The sequence below is a fragment of the Mesoplodon bidens genome (assembly GCF_964165515.1).
Source record: "Mesoplodon bidens genome assembly, chromosome: 10".
NCBI lineage: Eukaryota > Metazoa > Chordata > Mammalia > Artiodactyla > Ziphiidae > Mesoplodon > Mesoplodon bidens.
Window position 1 is genome coordinate 19,806,706 of NC_138172.1, and position 18,911 is coordinate 19,825,616.

Here is an 18,911-nt window from a genome sequence, read left to right on the forward strand (position 1 = left end):
CTCCTTCCTATGGTTACTACTTACAGAGTAAAAATTAGTCACGTGCCATTTACAGTTTTAAGTCTTATGTTGAAAACCTTTTCCAGAAGTCTCTAGAATAGGGTGCGGGTAGCATTTAGGTTATTTGGTTCCCAGCACTGTTTGTTGGTTGGAAGCTGAACGTAAAAATTAGGTTTGAAAAGTCTCCGTTCAAAATGGGTTTTTAATTTCAAAAAGGGATTTTCAAAAACATGTAATTAATGATTCCAGTTTTGCTTCAGAAAAGTAGTTTATGTAAGCATGCCCCCAAATGTTGTCAGGGTGTCATGCGTAGGTGAGGATATTACACTTGACTTTTTATTTTTCTAATTCATTTATGTGTTTTTCATATCTTATAAAATGAGTAATCATTTTTTAAGTACTTTTTTTTTTTTTTTTTTTTTTTTTTTTTCTGTACGCGGGCCTCTCACTGTTGTGGCCTCTCCCGTTGCAGAGCACAGGCTCCGGACGCGCAGGCTCAGTGGCCATGGCTCACAGGCCCAGCCACTCTGTGGCATGTGGGATCTCCCCGGACCGGGGCACGAATCCGTGTCCCCTGCATCGGCAGGCGGACTCTCAGCCACTGCGCCACCAGGGAAGCCCCAAGTGCTTTTTTTAAATTGAAGTATGGTTGATTTACAATGTTGTGTTTGTTTCAGGTGTACAGCACAATCCTTTTTCAAATTCATCTCCATTGTAGGTTATTTCGAGATGTTGACTACAGTTCCCTGTGCTATACAGTAGGTCCTTGTTTTCTGTCTATTTTATATATAGTAGTGTGTATCTGTTAATCCCAAACTCCGGATTTATCCCTCCCACCACTTCCTCTTTGGTAACCATAAGTTTGTTTTCTATGTCTGTGAGTCTGTTTCTGTTTTGTAAATAAGTTAATTGGTATCATTTTTTAAAATTCCACATTTAAGTGATATCATATGATATTTGTCTTTATCTGACTTATTTCAGAAGCACTTATTCATTGTGAGGCCCTAGGCTATGCACATTGTATGTATGTATTATGACATAGGGACTGTTATTTTCTCCCATTCTTACTGATGAAGCAGTGGACGCAAGGAGAGGTTAAGTAACTTGTCCAAGGTCACACAGCTCGCAAGCAGTGGAGCTGGGGTTCAAATCCAGGCGGAATGACTGGTGGGCACTTCACCACCGTGTATGCTGCTTCTGTAGAAATACATGAATGTTTTATGAAGGAAGCCTCTCTTTGGAAATGTTATGCTTCTCCTGAGGTCAGTAATTCCCCCAAATTCCCAGGGAATCCCTATTTCTTCATGCCTGGAGACTCAAGTTCCCCCTTATGCTAAACTGTAGTGACCGGAAGCTCCAAAGATGGTTGTCACCCGATGAGCACAACTCTGACGAACACAGTTTTGTTTTAACCTCCCTTTTAAGAAAATGTGTCTAATTCCTGGACCAGAGTGATCAAATTTTCAAAGAGTTCACTGCCAAGTACCTTTGAGTGTGGCTTGGATTAACTGAATATATTCTTCTAGACATTTCTAAATTCTTCTCTAAAGATCTGTCCTGTCTAGCAGGTAGTTCTAGTTCCATGGGAATGCCAGAATTCCAAATCCATGGATTTGCGGGTTAGTGGCCATTTTGCGTTGTGTCATTCTTGAAGTACAAGGGCAGGGATTCTAAGCCAGACTGTGTGACCTTTGGCATATTCGGTAAACTTTCTGTTTATGTAAAACAATTTAGAACCAAGCCAGATACGCGGTTGGCATTCAGTAAGTGTTGGCCGTCATTTCTTCTTCGTGACCTGGCAGCTGTATCATCAGTACCTTCATCTCCCCCAGGCTTGTCCTTTGGCTTCCAGCCAGCCATTCCCTCTGTATTATTCTACGAGTCAAGGCAAGACATGGGTTAGGGTTTGGTGAGGGTCAGAAGGAGCCGTATTTGCTCAAGTGCCTTTGCCAGCGGAAGGATACAGGCCTCTCCGTTGCAAGTCATCTGTGTGACCATGGGTAAATCACATCAGCCCTCTTGTCCTCAGTTCGCTTTTCATACGATGAATATTGTCTGCCTTAGGTTCCTCTGGGCTCAATAGAGGATGCTGTGGTTTTCTCAGTGTCTCTCTAAAGAGGATAGCCAGTATTTGAGATCACTGGGGAAGAGGAATCTTTGTTTCCCACAAAATACATCTTCTTATGTATGGGGCAGTGTACTTAGTACTAGTTTCCATTAAATAAGTAGTTGTCATGTACAGGTACTGTGCTAAGGATTATGCATATCTCACATAATCTTTAGAATTTAACCTTTCTGTTCCTGTGTTTCCATATATGTTAGCTGGGTATAATGATGCCTCAAACGATTGTGAAAATTAGATGAGATTGTGTGTCTATACTGTTTAGTACTTGTCAGGCAATAAACACTCACAAAATTGCAACTTTTATTATTATCTTCCTCATCCCCAGTGGCCAGGAACCAGAACAGTTTTAAGAATACATTTAATTGAAAATGCAAATCAAAGCCACAGTGAGATGTCACTTCACACCTATTAAAATGGCTCTTATCAAAACGACAAGAAATAACAAGTGTTGGGGCGGATATGGAGAACAGGGAACCCTTGTGCACTGCTGGAGGAAATGTAAATTGGTGCAGCCACTACGGAAAACAGTATGGTAGTTCCTCAGAAAACTAAAAATAGGACTGTCATATGATCCAGCAATTCCACTTCGGGGTATATATCCAAAGGAAATGAAATCACTCTCTGGAAAAGGTATGTACACCCCCATGTTCATTGCAGCATTAGGTACAGTAGCCAAGGTATGGAAAAAACCCAAGGTGTCCATCGATGGATGAATGAGTGTAAAGAAAATGTGATGTACATACACACACACACACACAGGAATATTATTAACCCATAAAAAGAGGGAAATCCTGCCATTTTTAGCAACACGGGTGGACCTTAAGAACATTCTGCTAAGTAAAATAAGTCAGACAGAGAAAGACAAACACCATATAATCTCACTTGTATGTGGAATCTAACATGATCAAACTCATAAAAACAAAGAACAGATTGGTGGTGTCCAGAGGTGGGGAATCGGGGAAGTGGGTGAAGTTTGTCAAAAGCTACAAAGATAAGTAAGTTTGGGGGATGTCATGTACAGCATGGTGACTTAACTAATAACATTGTATTGTGTATTTGAAAGTTGCTAAGAGAGTAGATCTTAAAAGTTCTCATCACAAGAAAACAATTGAAACTGCGTGAGGTGATGGATGTTAGCTACACTTGTTGTGGTAATCATTTATATATACATGTAATCATATATATGTAATCGTTTATATATATATAATTATCATGCTGCACACTTAGAACTATTAGAGTGTTACCTGTTAATTACATCTCAATAAAAGTGAGGGGGGGAAAGCATTCAGAGCGAAAAAATTTCATACAGTTACTTTACACCCACCCCCCACCACTCAAACAAGAAGCAAGCAACTATAGTAGAATGTGAGAATCTACAGTGGATTGAAAAAACAGGGGCCAGAAATCCTGCTGGACCTGAAAGCCTTATCTGGTGGGTGGAAAGAGACAGGTCGAACTTAGACGAAGGTGGAGCGGAGACGCAGGTGTCCCGGTGTGTGAACTGTGGCTGGACTTCAGTTAAACTGTGAGAAGAAGTCTGCGCTCTCTCAGCTCAGCCTCTCCATTGTTTGCTTTATGAAACGCTCTTCTTGCAAAGGTCCAACCTTGGCTCAGTTGAATCACGGAACAGGGGACTTGTCCCTACTGGGACTTGAAGAAAGGATCAAAATCAGGGGATGATGGTGACAGCGTCAGTATCTCCAGAGAAGATGGATGAACCTGGATAGATAATTATGCGGGAGATTCAGAGATAGCTGGGCTTGGTCATTTCTTCCTGTCTGCCTGCTCGGGGATTGCCACCACAGCAATAGAAACACAGGATGTTACAGGGATTCACAAGCAGCCCTGGTCCCTTGGGCCCCAAGGCAAGGACTCTGCTGCTTGAAGGAACTGGATTGAGTTTTTAGGAAGAGGTAGAATTTATTAACTTTTAAAGATATCATTTATTTTTTAACTTTATTGAGATAGGTTTTCATAAAGAAATGGTATCTATATTAAGGTGTACAACTTGATGTTTTCATGTGTATATACATTGTGAAAAGATCACCACAGTCAAACTCAATAACTTATCCATCACCTCTACATAGTGACCCTTTTGTGTGTATGGCGAGAAGATTGAAGCTGTACCCTCTTAGAAAATTCTAGCGTACAATGCAGTATTATTAAGTGTAGTCACCATGCTGTACATTAGATCCCCAGAGCTTATTCATCTCACACAGCAGAAGGTTTGTGCCCTTTGGCCAATATCTCCCCATTTCCCCTCCCCCCAGCCCCTGGCAACCACCATTCCACTCTCTGCTTCTTTGAATTCAACTTTTTGAGATTCCATGTGTGTAAGTCAGGTCATGCAGTATTTGTCTGGGAAGGGTAGTGTTTAAATGGAGAAGATACTTGGATGCCATGTAAATGTGGGCAGAGAACATGAAGAAGGGAATTACAGATGTGACTGTGACTCCAAGAGTCCCGGGAATAGGAAGATCTGGTTGAAAAAAACAAAGCAAGTCTTTAGTGCGGGGGAAGAGGACAGGTGAGTTAGGAAGTGTGGTACCGGGACGGGGGCCCTTGCCTTCATCCTGAAGGCATCGGGACGCACGTTCATTCATGCATTTTTGGCTCTGTAGGACTGCATGTCCCTTTGCCAGAACTACCGTTGGCCATATTTGGTCTAATCACTGACCTTGGTAGAATGTGAGTATCACGTTTTCAGGAGACAACGTTTGTTTTTGTATTTCTGTCCTACCCACTCACTAGACTTGTGACCTTGGGCAAGTCACCAAACCTCACCATCTTAGTTTTTCCACTTTAAACTGATAATCATAAACCCTTCCCCTGCTTCCCTTAGAAATGTTTGGGAACGAAGAATAAAATAAAAAGTATAAAGCAACTAACTGGCATAGTGCCTGGCACAGAGTAAGCAATTCAATACGTTGTTTTTATGTTAGTATTCTAAATGCGGGGAGTTATGACCCTCCACTTGCCCCTGTGTTTCTCGATGTGCCTCATTTCTTAAGCTCTTATACCAGTATATTTTTCGCTGTTGGCAATAACTGCCTTGCGAAGTGTGAATTATTGGAAAATATTTGGATTTTTTTTCTATCTAGACTAACTTTGGCCAAGAGTCAGTAGTTCCAAACTTTAGATTATTAGGCATGTTTGGGTCTTTCCCCTCTTGTCTTTTCTATTTCTTTCTTTTGTCTTTTATCTCAGCTGGACTTGGTTCTCACTCTTGCTTCTTTGCCCAAAATTCAGCTAAGGAAAGGAAGGTAATTTGTGAAATGAAGCCTTCTAACGGTTTATTTCCTGTTAGGGCATCTCGAGCCCTGTTAGGGCTTATATTACAAGAAGAAAAGTGGATACAGCATCACTTGCTTGAGCAGAAACTTAAGTACAGTGTTACGAGTAGAATCATAGAAAATTCTTCTTTATTTTGAGCATGATTCCAGCCAGATTCTTTGGCAGCTTTCAAAGCCTCACTGCAAGGTATGAAAAGATAAGAATCTGGATTATTCATAGTGAGAGTTACCGGGCTGCACCCTCAGAAAAGGCAATTGCAGAAAACGGCAGGTTAATACAGTGAGTTAACAGATCCCTTGGATTCATGTAGTCTCGCATTTGACCCCCCTGTTTTCTACTTTGGGAACTTGGAGAAGGACTGGGCCAGTTCATTTATTCACTTTTGGATACAGTCTGGTCCTTCCTGAACAAGGGGAAATGGGTTTGATGCCGCATCCTGCTTAACATTTTAGATACTGTCTAATAAACTTGACTTCTGTTTTACTTCACTGAAGTGCTGATCTTGCCTCCAGTCATGGTACCCCAGGCTGTGGTCTTGTCAACTCTCATGAGCTAGACAGGCTCAGGCCTGGGCAGTGCTTGAATGGAATCCTTCCAAACACAACTCAGGTACCGGAGACTCGGTGGTGGTGATTCAGCGTCTGGCACTGGCTCCCGCCAGGAGCAGCCAACCGAGGCCTCAACAAGGTGCTTGGGGGGCCCTATGTTAATAGGTGTTTGGAGTAGGAGCCTGATGGTGGGGCTTTTCTTTCCTCCTCTTAGAAGAGACTTCAAACAGACTTTCTGCCTGTTTGTAGCCATTACACTTATTTCGGCTGATTTTGCAAGAGGATCACAGATACCCTTTTCCTTTTGGCTTGTGAAAGTTCCTAACTTTGACCTTCTTTGGCAGGAGGCATCTTCCGGGCGCCTTACAAATGAAAAAGGTCATTCACAACTGCAAGTGAATATAGGGTGTGCGGACCCTTTTTCTGCTTCCCAGCTTTCCTTTGGGGGTGGGGCTTATAGCACAATGCCTCCTTCTGTCTACAGACTATTGGTATTATTTCTGTGTCCAAGTCTCCTGTAGTAGGTGCATGAGATGGTGTTTGAACCCTGCAGCACTAATGCTGGTGAATCATGGCATGGTGCAAGAACACGGTTGCATAACTCTGTTCTCCTTCATCCCAGCTCTTCTAAAAAAAAAAAAAAAACAATTAAATGTTTAAAAAAGAAGAAGGAAATGGCATTTGCCATCTTTTCTCCTAAGAAAATATGCTCTAATGGATTGCCTACACCCACACACACACACACACAGAGACACACACACACTCACACACACTCCCAACCTACCTGTACTCATGTCTTTGCATTATTTGTTAGACTTTAAAGCAAAGAATATATGACTATTAAATGTCATAGCAGTAAAGACTATCCTCTGTGTAGCTTAAGGAACATAAAATCTTGTCAGTAAAGATTTGGGAAACGTGGCATTGGAAGTACATCTAGAGGATGGAGGTTCAAGCTGGTGTGGGACAGTAAAGAAATTGCAGTGGTCCCGGTTGGGGAGGGAACGCTGGGTGGTGGCCTCATCTTTCTCCACCCGCACAGGTGGAGGTGACACTGCTCACGGCCCTGTCTTCTTCTTCAATTAGGACAGTGATGACGATACGGAACTTTGACTTTTCCATTTCCTGTCCCTTTTGCTTTTAACTTGAACATGTAGTTTTGGAGAGTCGTAGGAGTGAGATGGTCCCTGCTCCAGTTTTTCACCACGTCTGTCCAGCTGTTGTCTCATAAACTCACTTGCAGAGGCTGTGCAACATTTGGAGAAAGCCACACCCTCTCTAAATATCAGCTGGAATGCCCTCAAAGTGTAGGACACTTTACAGAGCTGTCAGAACTCTTGAGGATGGGTGATGCTCCGTAGAACCTTTCTCTTCTGGGTCACTGATTCAAATCCACTGTCCCAAATGATCTAAGGCATTGCTGTCGGCCCCGCCTACTTTTGGGGGGGTGGAGTCAAGTGAATCAACTACCAATGAATGCTCAGAGTCTACACCCTTATTTGCAGTATCACAGATTAGACCAAACAGTGAGTGGTGCAAAGAGACAATTAAAGGCTCTCTGATGATTTTTTGTTGGTTGTTGTTGCCCTCTGTGTATTAAAGTTCTGATAAAGTATTTTTTTGTTTGTTGTTTACTTATGTCACCAGTAACATGACTTGAGGGTCTGCTATAGTGCTATCTTTCACTGGGTATCTAATACTTACACAATCATTAGAATTGGAATCTTTCCTTGGGCATCTAATATTTTCATATTCATAATCACTGAAATCCCTCTGTGAGGTTAGCTCACTTTTCCATTCTCCTGTGATAACCAAGTGCTCTAGTTGTAAATTATATACATATACACATATATATGTATGTGTGTGTATGTGTGTATGCATATATATATATATATATATATATTTTTTTTTTTTTTTTTTGCATTCTTGTTGGAGAGCTCACTGCCTTGGAATGTTGTTGGTTCTGTGCAAATGCTTCTAGTTCCGTCAGCCACCGTCATTTCTTTTCTTAAAGTAACCCACAAACCTGCTTTTCATCCTGCACTGGAATGCTTACCGTGGCCAAAGCAAGGGGGTGATGGAGTTTCCCTGCATACTTATTTCTGGGTCTTGCTCCAGAGCAATTGTCAGATTGGGTTCCATGAGGAGCACTCGTGTTTAGATGGTAGCTAGTTGCTGGAGTTGAACCAAGATAGCAAATTAGCGTAGGGGGAAAGGGTGCTCTGGAGGGACTTGAGGTGTCTGTAGAGGTTGAGAAATAGAGGAGAGAACATGTCTTCCTTCCGACTAAGCTTCCCATGCGGCTTTTTATTGCTGGCTTTTCCTTCCACCCTCATCTACGCAGTGACTGTTGATTAGCCTGTGAAATTATCTGAGAAACAGGTTTGATCTTGCGGGGTGCGGAGAGTCTAGGAAAAGAAACTAGAGGAAGGGTGGCTGACTCAGAGCTGCCTTTGAAGCTGGAAATGGGACAGCTTCTCGGGGCAGACAGGAAGTCACCAGCCCTTCTCCACTGGCCAATAGGGAACGTTGAAAACCTCGCACTAGAATGAGATTCACTCTGAACTGCTATAAATGACCTGTGGGAAGAAGAAACATGCGTTCAGCGTTCGCAAGTAGTTTGAAATGGTTTCATATAGAGGAGTACGTGGATGTATTTTGTGTTCCTGTCCCAGTTCCTTCTTAGAGAATCAAAAATGAGTTTGAGCCTTAAGAATAGCTAATTAGTAACATCCTTGCGTCTTAGCTCCACTAAAATTATTCTGGCCAAATGATTGAAAGCTCTGTTTATATAAAATTGTGTCCAGTGGAATCTTATGAGAATCTCAGAATACAGATAGCACCCGAGGACAAGCTGGAAAACTTTTCTTGTAAAGGGTTAGATAGGAAATATTTTAGGCATTTCAGTCTCTGTCATAAGTACTTAACTCTGCTTTGTGGCCTAAAAGCAGCCGGGTGGTATGGAAGCAAATGAAGGTGACTGTGTTCCAATAAAACTTTATTTGTGGACACTGAAACTTACATTCCATGTAATTTTCATGTCACAAAATTTTTTTTGTTGTTCTCCCAAATGTTTAAATAAGTAACAACCATTCTTATCTCATGGGCTGGACAAAAACAGGTGATGGGCTGGATTTGGTCCCTGGGCTAAAGTTTGCTGACCCTTGACCTAAAATGCTGCAGTGCCTCATATTTTTTGAAGACCATGTATCAGTACTGATCTCAGGTACTGATCTCATCACCAAGTGTGTTATGTAAAAAAAATTGTTTTCTCCTACCAGGTTGCTTTATGTTTGTATGCATGTTTACTCAAACCATATTTTACGTAAACACATTGGTGTTTCTTAAAATATGGTAAACGTGTTTTTTGAACATTGGCTACCTTGATCAACATGCTAAACATAGCATACCTCATAGGATGCCTCACCCCACAAATATAAGCACCTGCCATGAACTTGAGATGTAAATAGCTCGAAAGTTACAAACATGCTGATGTAAAATGTAATTTGTAAATAACAGATGGCACATATTTACAAGGAATGGGAGGCACTGCTGAGAATGAAGTCATCTGGAACCAAAAGAATGGAAGATGTGTCAAAACTGTCCAGGTCCCCAGTCACCATGAAACTAACTAGCATGCTGCCAAACTAGCAACCTAGCGCCAGTCCCCCTGACCTTCTGAGTGCCCAGCTTGGGCTGGGGTCTGTGGTGTGCTGACCACAAGGAGACTTCAACCCCTTGGGCAGATCGGGGCATAGATAGCAGGCAAGGCAGAGAGGGAGGCAGTGTATGCCCTGGCTCCTGTTAGCTCACAGGGCCATTGATTTCGTCTGTTGAAGGACAATAAATGGGATTGTATGCAACTGAGCCATAAGTGCCTGGTTTTATCACTCGCCTTCACACTGACATCTTCGAACGACATCTTTACTGTAACTCCAGCCTAGCAGTCAAGTACAGCACCGTGTTATCCAGGGCTAGGCAATTGTCACATCTGTTCTAAAGGAAGTGTTGACTCAACCCAGCCCAGGAAACCACCACCAAGAGTAAAAGGTCTCCAGAGATTGGATGGAACCTTTTAAGTTATTTACACAAGCAGTTGGTCTGGAACTTGAGTCACAGTTGATCCTTGCTTTCTTACAAGGGAAATTCTTTTATTTATTCATATTCTCTCCCCCTCCCTCCCCCTCTCTCTCCTTCTCTCTTCCTCCCTCTTCCTCCCTCTTCCTCTCCCTCTGTCTCTCTCTCTTTCTCTCTCTCTCTCTCTCTCTCTCTCTCACACACACACACACACACACACACAGAATATCTACTTGAATCTTATTATTCTATAGCTGCTAAAGGATCTACTTGTATCTTCAAACAGGATATCTTAAGGGACCTTGCTCCAATCATGATGGAGAAACTGTTATAAAAATAAGAGAAGTCTGTCCTCACTCCTTAGTTGTGTTGGGACACATCTCTGAGGTTCAGGCAGTGGAATCTGAGATGAAAGAAATGAATCTGGTTTTTATGATTTTGATGCATGGAACAGGTAAAAATGGCTATCAAGTCAGCATGTATAGGACACAAAGTGGACATAGGTCCCTGGTGCAGTTCCCAAAGGGGATCCCATCAGTCATTACAAATTTTTTACTGGCCAGCAGTGAATATGACGATAAGCATCTTTGACTCACATGGTAGATGCCTAGAGGGGTGGGATAGGGAGGGTGGGAGGGAGAGGCAAGAGGGCAGAGATATGGGAATATATGTATATGTATAGCTGATGCACTTTGTTATAAAGCAGAAACTAACACACCATTGTAAAGCAATTATACTCCAATGAAGATGTTTTTTTTAAAAAAAAGGAATTTGTATCATAATGTCATATACATAGTCTTGTGCACTAAGTGTCTCTCTTCTTTTTTTGTGACGATTTAAAATCTAGATTACAGTGATTTCAATATCATGGGAATCAGAAAAGCAAATGCCCTTTAGCGATTGATTTCACAGCACTTTATAAGTTCTAATAAATTAGGTTTTAAAATTCTGGCTGAGACCTTAGTTGATTTTTCGGAAGGTGGGGAAGTGTTAGTACTTTGCCCCAACTTTGTTCTCATACTCATGATGAGGCCAGGGAATTATTATGGAATAATTCATAACAATTCATATCAAGATGAATAATTCTTTTAAAAAATATTTTTTAAAAGATTTATTTATTTATTTGGCTGCGCCAGGTCTTAGTTGCAACATGCCTAACTCTTAGTTGCAGCACGCAGAATCTATCTAGTTCCCTGACCAGGGATCGAACCCGCATCCCCTGCGTTGGGAGCGCGGAGTCTTATCCACTGCGCCATGAGGGAAGTCCCCCAAGATGAATATATTCTTTGCGCTAGGGTTGTCTCTCCATCCCAAATATTTGAAGTTATTTTACCTGTTTGCATTCATTTTGAGGGTAAAATTTGGAGGCCAGTTTATACATCTTCATCATCTGTTCTCTCTTCAGTAGTTTGACTAAAATTTCCCTTGTGTTCATACAAGTTCCTAAACCTTTTCTGCCCTGTGCTTCTACCTTTAATTATCTTTTTTGGTGTGGCTTTGTCTGAAATGCTGTGAAAGGGCTGGAGTTTGTTCCATGATTATGTAATTTGATTTCCCCCATGTTGGGTCTGAAAAAGATGTTACACACATAAATGACTTTTTTTCCTTCAACCCAGCAGAAAACTTGCAAGGATTCCAGTAGCTAATTTTGAAATGTATAGAGCCAGCTCAGTAAACATTTGTTGCAAACTTAAATTTGAGTTCTCTACTTTATTTTGCTGAAGTGTGTTTGTGAGAACTTGCTCATATGAGAATAGGTTTGTGTGTATGTACAGTTTTTTAAAGGACACTTACTAGTATGTCTTTTGCTTAAATGAGGAGCTCACTGTATAGATTCTCTGAGACTTGAGTACTTGAAAGTTGAGTCCCTGTTCTCCAAGTATTTGGTGAAACGTGGTAAATTATTTCAACAAAGATTTGTGACTCTGCGGAGTTGCCGCTACTCTGATCTCCTTTGCTTGCTCTGTTTTGGTCTTGAATGCACCTAACTTTTCTCCTCTTCCCCACCGTATCTTTCTCCGCATGATCTTTTCATTGTCACCTACAGACCTTCTGTCTGCCTTTCCAACCAGCAGCCAGACCCTTCTTGGCTGATCAGTCTATGACTCTGGGAGCTCTGAAGGTAGCACTTAAAATATATAACAGTTCCCTTTCCTACATTAAAAAGCCATAAAACCTTCATGGAAAATGGCTAAGAGGACGTATACAATAGGAGGAGAGGCTCTTTGCTCCTGCAGGCACCTTGCAACGGGACTATTTTTCTTATATGATATAAATGAAATCTTCACTCTGCCCACTTTTACACCTACGCATGTACTGAGCGTCTCCAAGGAGACAAGGAAACCCGGAGTCCAGTGATGGTGGTGAATCCTCCTCGGAGACAGCAGGCTGGAGTCTCAGGCAACTCTCCCAGGCGTCTTGGCTTCCAGATGCCCCTCTCAGACAGCCTCTCTTCTCAAGGCTCTTGCAGGCAGGCTTTCTCGAACATGCCTCTCCCTTCCCAGATGAAATAGCCTGTCCGTTGCATCTGAAGGGCTGGTCGTGGTGAGTTCAGTAGACAGAAGGCTACTGAAGGGACAAGAAGGGTGGGTGCAGTAGGGAGGTGAGATCGGAGGGGTCCATCTTTCCCAAGATCTTTTCTTGGTCACCCGTTTCTTTATCTGTGCGTATGTTTCATTTCCTCCCTCTGGACCTCTTAGGCACAAAGCCACCACGCAACCTTACATAGCGTCTTAAAAATATTCTTTGTGACAACGGTACAGTCATGAGCTCGGTTTAGTTAGATTGTCCTTTGAGGAGAAGTACTCCTCTTGCTGATTCAACGTTTTTAGGCGTCTTTTCACGAACAGTAGCCCCCTCGACCACTCGCATTGCCCTTCCCCTGAGGTTGCTGCTCGGGAAACCCCGTACCATCTTGCCTTTCCCCACTGCACCGTGTCACTCTAACTTTTCCTAGAACTATAAACACTGTTTTCTTATGTAAATGACATCTGTTCCTCTTTGAGGAACACACTACCATCATTAGCCCATTTTTCACACTTTCTAAGATTATAGTGTCAGATCTTTTCGATACGTTGACCACGTCTCTGTGTGAATCTTCTTTCAGGCACAAATAATGAGTTATCATGTAGCAATGATTATGGATGTGATCCCCAGTAAATCTTGTTTTGTCTCTAAACTCCAGGCGCATCATTTAATGAGGCTTCTCAACATCTTGTCCATATGTACGTTTTTGGTTCTCAGCTGAATTGATTCAAATAATCTAACTTCTCGTGTGATTTTCTAGCACAGTGTCTGCAGATTTCAGTTTTCTGTTGCCAATCCTGCTGTCCTCTTTGGAAAGGTGGGGCTAGCTGGTATTCCTATGAAGTCCTTTGTCACTGAATGACTGCATGAGGATTTATTGATGACATACTTTTTTATTTGAGCTTTCAAAACAGATTGGTCGGTCACTGGTCAGTGTTCTGCCTTTGGAGGAGTCTCCTTTTCTCCTTTGGTTTTATCTCCAGTCGACAGCACCTCCCCAGTTTCTAGCTTTAAATAAAAACCAGCCCATGGTGTAAGCTCAGAAGGACCCATTTGTGTTTGACACAGTCAGTTTTATTCACAAGCATGTAAAGTACCCTTTGAGTGGACTTAGAGGTCAGACTGGCCAAGATTTTTTCTCACGTAGTCCATCAAGGTCACCCTGTTTTGATCTTCCTTCACAAATAACTTTACCCACAGTGTGGCCCACCATTTAGCTTTTCCTCTTTATTTGGACTCAAATGCGGTGAAAGTGTTCCTTTCAACTCGAGTTGCCTAGCTCCCATGAGAAGAATTGGAGGAGCATGAAGGTACCTTTGAAAGGAGCCCTTCATTGTCTCCGAAGTTTCTGGCTTTGCCCGGGTCCTTCCTGGCCTCTCTCTGCCCTCCTTCCTCAAAGCCCCAATCATTCATACTCTACATTTCATGTCAGGTTTACGGTAGGAATCAAGTGTCTGCTCAGATGGACTGCTATGCCTGAGGAGCTGTGGATGAAATTGGCTAACTCTAAGAAAATGTAAACACATTCTGGAAAGTTTTCCAACTTAGACTGGTGGGAAGTTTGGTTTGCTGTTCATTTGCCCGGAAATGGAAAAGTCAAGATCTCATCCTCATGTGTCCTTCCTAGAATACTTTTTTGTGAAGGAGGCCCTGAACCTGTGTAGTAACACAAACGTTTTCCTTCCATTTTTCCTTCCAGGCACTTCAAGTGGCAAGACAGCTTCTTCTCCAGCAGCAGCAGCAGCAGCAAGTTAGTGGATTAAAGTCTCCCAAGAGGAATGACAAACAGCCAGCCCTTCAGGTAACAAGTCTTTTTTTTTCTTTTTTCTTCTTTTTTTTTCCTTTAAGTTGATGATACACTTTGGGACAGCTGATAAGCCATTCAGAAGTAGATCGTGTTGAGAATTGCAAATCCCGTAAGGAAATCTTCTGCAAAAAAGTTCATTTTTTTGTTTAACACTAGAACATGACACTTGGGGGGAAAATGTCTGTTCAACCAACATTTCTGTTGTTGGGAGTAAGCAAATCTAATGAGACAATTTAATCGGAGGCTGAGGAGTTGTTGGCATGGGTTGCTTATTAGGCAGTGTGGCTTACCAATGAGGAAAAGTCCATAGTACTCACATATGTCACTCATTCTCTTGTGATCTGTCTGGAAATGGGACACACACACACACACACACACGTTACTTTAGTGCAGTGGTTTTCAGCCAGAGTGCTTTTACCCCTCAAAGGACAGTGGGCAGTGTCTGGAGACATTTTCGGTTCTCACAACTTTGGGGGAACGGGTGCTACTGGCATCTAGTAGAGGGAGACCGGGGAGGCTGCTAACATCCTACAATGCACAGGAAAGTATCCCACAAGAGAGAATTATTCAACCCAAAATGTCAATACTGTCAGGAACGTATTGGGATTAAGGAAGATACAGTATTTTTCATACACCTAGTAATGAATGTAATACCTACTCCATTATTCACTGGCTGTTTTCCAAATATTTCTGAATCATTAATAAAGATCGGCAAGCATTTTTTATGTAAAGATACTCCAAAAGACTGTTTTAGCAGCTTCTCATTTCAGGCACATTGAGGGCAGGGGTTAGCGGAGTGGAAGGAGTGAGTTCATAAAAATCTCCTTTGGATCTTTGACTTGGAGTAGAAAATTGTCACAGACATTTTAAAGAAACTTGACATGGAGTATCCCATGCTCCCATCCAGGACAGGGAGGGCACTTGCAGGTACCAAGTGGCTCCACTACTTTCATAGCTAAGAGTGGGCATCCCCCCAGATGGGAAGCAAAGATGAGTTTCCCACGCTGGGCATTCTGGAGAGGAGTTTGTAAATGGGAGCTGGTGGGTGTAACTTGATGCCGATTAAGATGATCACAAGGTCGACCCAAATTCTAGCTTGGGTTGACTCTTCTCAGATCAGAGAGAACCAGTATACCAGCACCCAAATTATCCTACAAAGATCAAACTGACCTTGGGCCACACGTTCTGGTGCTTCTACGTCTGCTTGGAAATTGTCACCGTCTAGAGGAAGTTCAGCATGATAGTAGCACTTTACTGGCAGAGTTGAATGACAATATGCATTGTTTACTAACACTTCCAAAAGCAGTTTATTTGGTCAGCCACCATCAACCCATATGCCTTTTCATGTGTGTGAATGCTGGGGACATTTTTAATGAGGTCCAGTGCCACTGAGGTCCCATGTCAGGTGCTATAAGCAGTGCTTTGTTGTGCAGATGTCTTAAGAACAGCTCTGGAGGATGAAATATGACTGTGTTGACCTTTCAGCTGTGAGCTTATTTGTCAGGATTCAAATAAGTTGAAAGGATCAAACTGAACAGTTTCCGTAGTCAGACTGGGAATTGTGCTTCAGAGGTCAGCAGCGGAGGCCACATTGCAGATTCCAGAACATAGCCAATTGTTGGTACATATTAAAGTACTGGGGCATCTCCTGCAGACAGAGACACAATTAAAATTCTAATTTATTAATGTATACAGGGAGCTAGCCCAGCCTGTCATTCAGTGATTCAAATGACTGTCCATTCTTTTTGCCTCCCCCTTGGAGTTCGCACAGCCTTAAAAATACTATGAGTCCTCTTGAATTTATCAGACCTCGAATGCATTGGAAAAATAACAATATATTATTGAGGGCCAGAATCTCACACATTGTAGCGCTTTGGTTAGAATTTTCAAAAAGGACACACATACATGGTCTAATGAACTGCTCTTCAGTACTGAATATCATTTGTAATCTTTTAGATTAGACTTATTTTCTAGATGCTTTTTAAAAAACATAGGGCAGGCTTCCCTGGTGGCACAGTGGTTGAGAGTCCGCCTGCCAATGCAGGGGACATGGGTTCGAGCCCTGGTCTGGGAGGATCCCACATGCCGCGGAGCATCTGGGCCCATGAGCCACAACTACTGAGCCTGCACGTCTGGAGCCTGTGCTCCGCAACAAGAGGGGCCAAAATAGAGGCCCATGCACCGCGATAAAGAGTGGCCCCCGCTTGCCACAACTAGAGAAAGCCCTCGCACAGAAACGAAGACCCAACACAGCCAAAAATATAAATAAATAAATAAATAGAAATATAGTAAGCCCATTACATGTTAACACAGATAGCATATTTAAAAAAAAAAAAACTTTAAAAAACATAGGGCATTTTTAGGTAACTTCTTTTCCAAGATGAGTGAAGTTCCTTTAGGGCTAAGTATATCAGGTCAAGTTTTAGGGGATTTCCTTTGGAGGGCTCTTCTTCTTGCCTGTTATAAGGCTTTTAGCCCCCAGGAGAGTATGATACAGAGGGCTTTGTTTTTCTTGGCAAAGGACAGCGTCAAAACCAGCCTAACACATTCTGCTGAGCACTTCAGTCTGTATGGAAAGTGTGGGACGAGGGGGCCATCTTGGATGCTGGTTTTGCTAAAGAAGATGTTTTGAGTCCTCTCCTGCCCCCTCAGTGGGAGAGTTGACAAGCAAAGAATTTAGACCAGTCTTAAGAGTTGATTCTGGGGTTGGGGGGAGGGGAGAGTTGGTTGACCTGTGTGTGTGTGCGTGTGTGTGTGTGTGTGTACGTACGTGTGTACACACATGCAAGTGCATCATAGACTGTTGTCTCCTCAGCTGCCTGGTAGGATCATGCAAATTCACTAAGTTTTATTGGGTTAGCTGGCCTTCCATAGAGAGGAAAAATTACTAACCTAGGCCACATGGCATATTACCTTGTTATAAAAATACTTAGGTAGACTTGGTGATTCATGGAAGGAATAACCTTCACATTTAGATCTATCTCGTCAAGCCATGTCCTTGCTGGGGCATCTCAGCCAGAGCGGCTCTGACATGAAAGGGAAATCCTACAGCAAATCTTAACAGTGTTCATCTCTGATCTCCTTACCCTTCCTTCTACACCGAGAGACCTATTTTAGCAAATTTCAGATCTTCCGCATAGAGGAAGGCTTGACAGGGAAGAAGGATTTGATCTGCTGATAGCTTGAAGAAAAAAAAAAAAAAAGAAAAGAAACCCAAATCCCCAAATATACTGTGACTCATATTTTAAGCAAATCTCACACTTCCCTGCTTTATGTTTGGCAGTGCTCTCCAGTTTCAGAGGCTGATGATACAAACAAAAGAAAATGGAAAGTTAGAGGAGGCTATAAGTGGTTACTCGACAGAGATCATAAAATGTAGTCAAACATCACCAATTTGGACTAATTTCAGCGAAATGAGAGTAAATAAGTGAGACATGACGCTCTTTGCAGATACACATACTGAACTAAATCCGAACTGGTCGCGTTCTTGGGTGACATTGTAGTTTATGGTGAAGGCATGAATTGGGTACAGATATTGCTTCTGAAGTTCTTGAAAAATATTCTACTTAGTAACCTAAATAGCTCCTTATTTGGTCTATTAATTTGCTTTGCAAATTTTTTTATGAATGGTACAAGTGAAAATTGGAAATTGGACCCGTCATAAATTCAGCCTCAGAAGGATCTGAATTAATTAAATGCAACTCAGTGAACGTTTCTAGAACAGCCACAACTTGCAGGGCATCAAGCTGCTGTTCAGAGATGTAAAAATGTCTAGGAGACAGACCCTGCCTGCAGGATGCTTGAGCTGTGAAAGAATTAACCAGGTTTTGCCACAGAAAGAAAATTATATGTGAGTAAAAATAGTAGGCTTCCTTTTATAAATATTTATATACTTCTGAAGATTGCTAAAACAAGTGAAATGAATGCTTAACAGTGCAGGTGCGCTCATAACCTCGAAAATCTGTAACTTTCCTGGCTGAAGATTAATTTGTGAGCAATTTTATTGATCACATTTTGGAACTTTGACCACCGTTTCTGGGTAGTAATTCATTTGGGTTCTTTAAGCATTTTAGTTGTTGGCACAAGGACATAAACTGGAAGGAAATCAAATGACACATTTTCTCCTAAGAAAGTAAAAGTACATGTGTATTCTGGCAGCATTCAAGTTAAGAAAGAAAGTAAACCTTGTGTGTTGCTTACCGAGGAGAGCTGACCACCATTTCAGGTTGTGTATAAAGAATTTGAACTTGAAAGCAGTCATCTGATACTTTTCCCTCCTGTCCCATCCCCTCCTCCCAAGGTTATCTCATGTGCAAGCCCCTCACACAGGGGGCCGTTTCACTGGAAGGAGGGCTGGTGGAATTCACTGGAAGGGTCTGCCTTTTCATCCGGTTGGAAGCTCAGGATGGTAATGAGGACTCCTGCTTTAAGTGGAGGCAGTTAAAATGCGAGATTCAGCAGGTGTTTTTTTCAGCATTTTTGTTTGCAGTTATATAAAACATGCTTTAGGCAGCATTTTGCTTGGCATTAATGC

At 42.1% G+C, this 18,911-nt stretch overlaps 1 protein-coding gene across 9 annotated transcripts in view; it reads left to right on the plus strand.

The window, feature by feature from the left end:
* The window catches only part of FOXP1 (forkhead box P1), a 596,443-nt gene that overhangs the window by 431,731 nt on the left and 145,801 nt on the right, over positions 1-18,911 (plus strand). For all 9 annotated transcript variants that reach the window (XM_081246281.1, XM_081246288.1, XM_081246289.1 and 6 more), the window contains one exon: positions 14,270-14,371. In XM_081246281.1, coding sequence (XP_081102407.1) covers positions 14,270-14,371 — 102 coding nt within the window. Of the gene's footprint in view, positions 1-14,269; positions 14,372-18,911 lie in introns of those variants that run through there.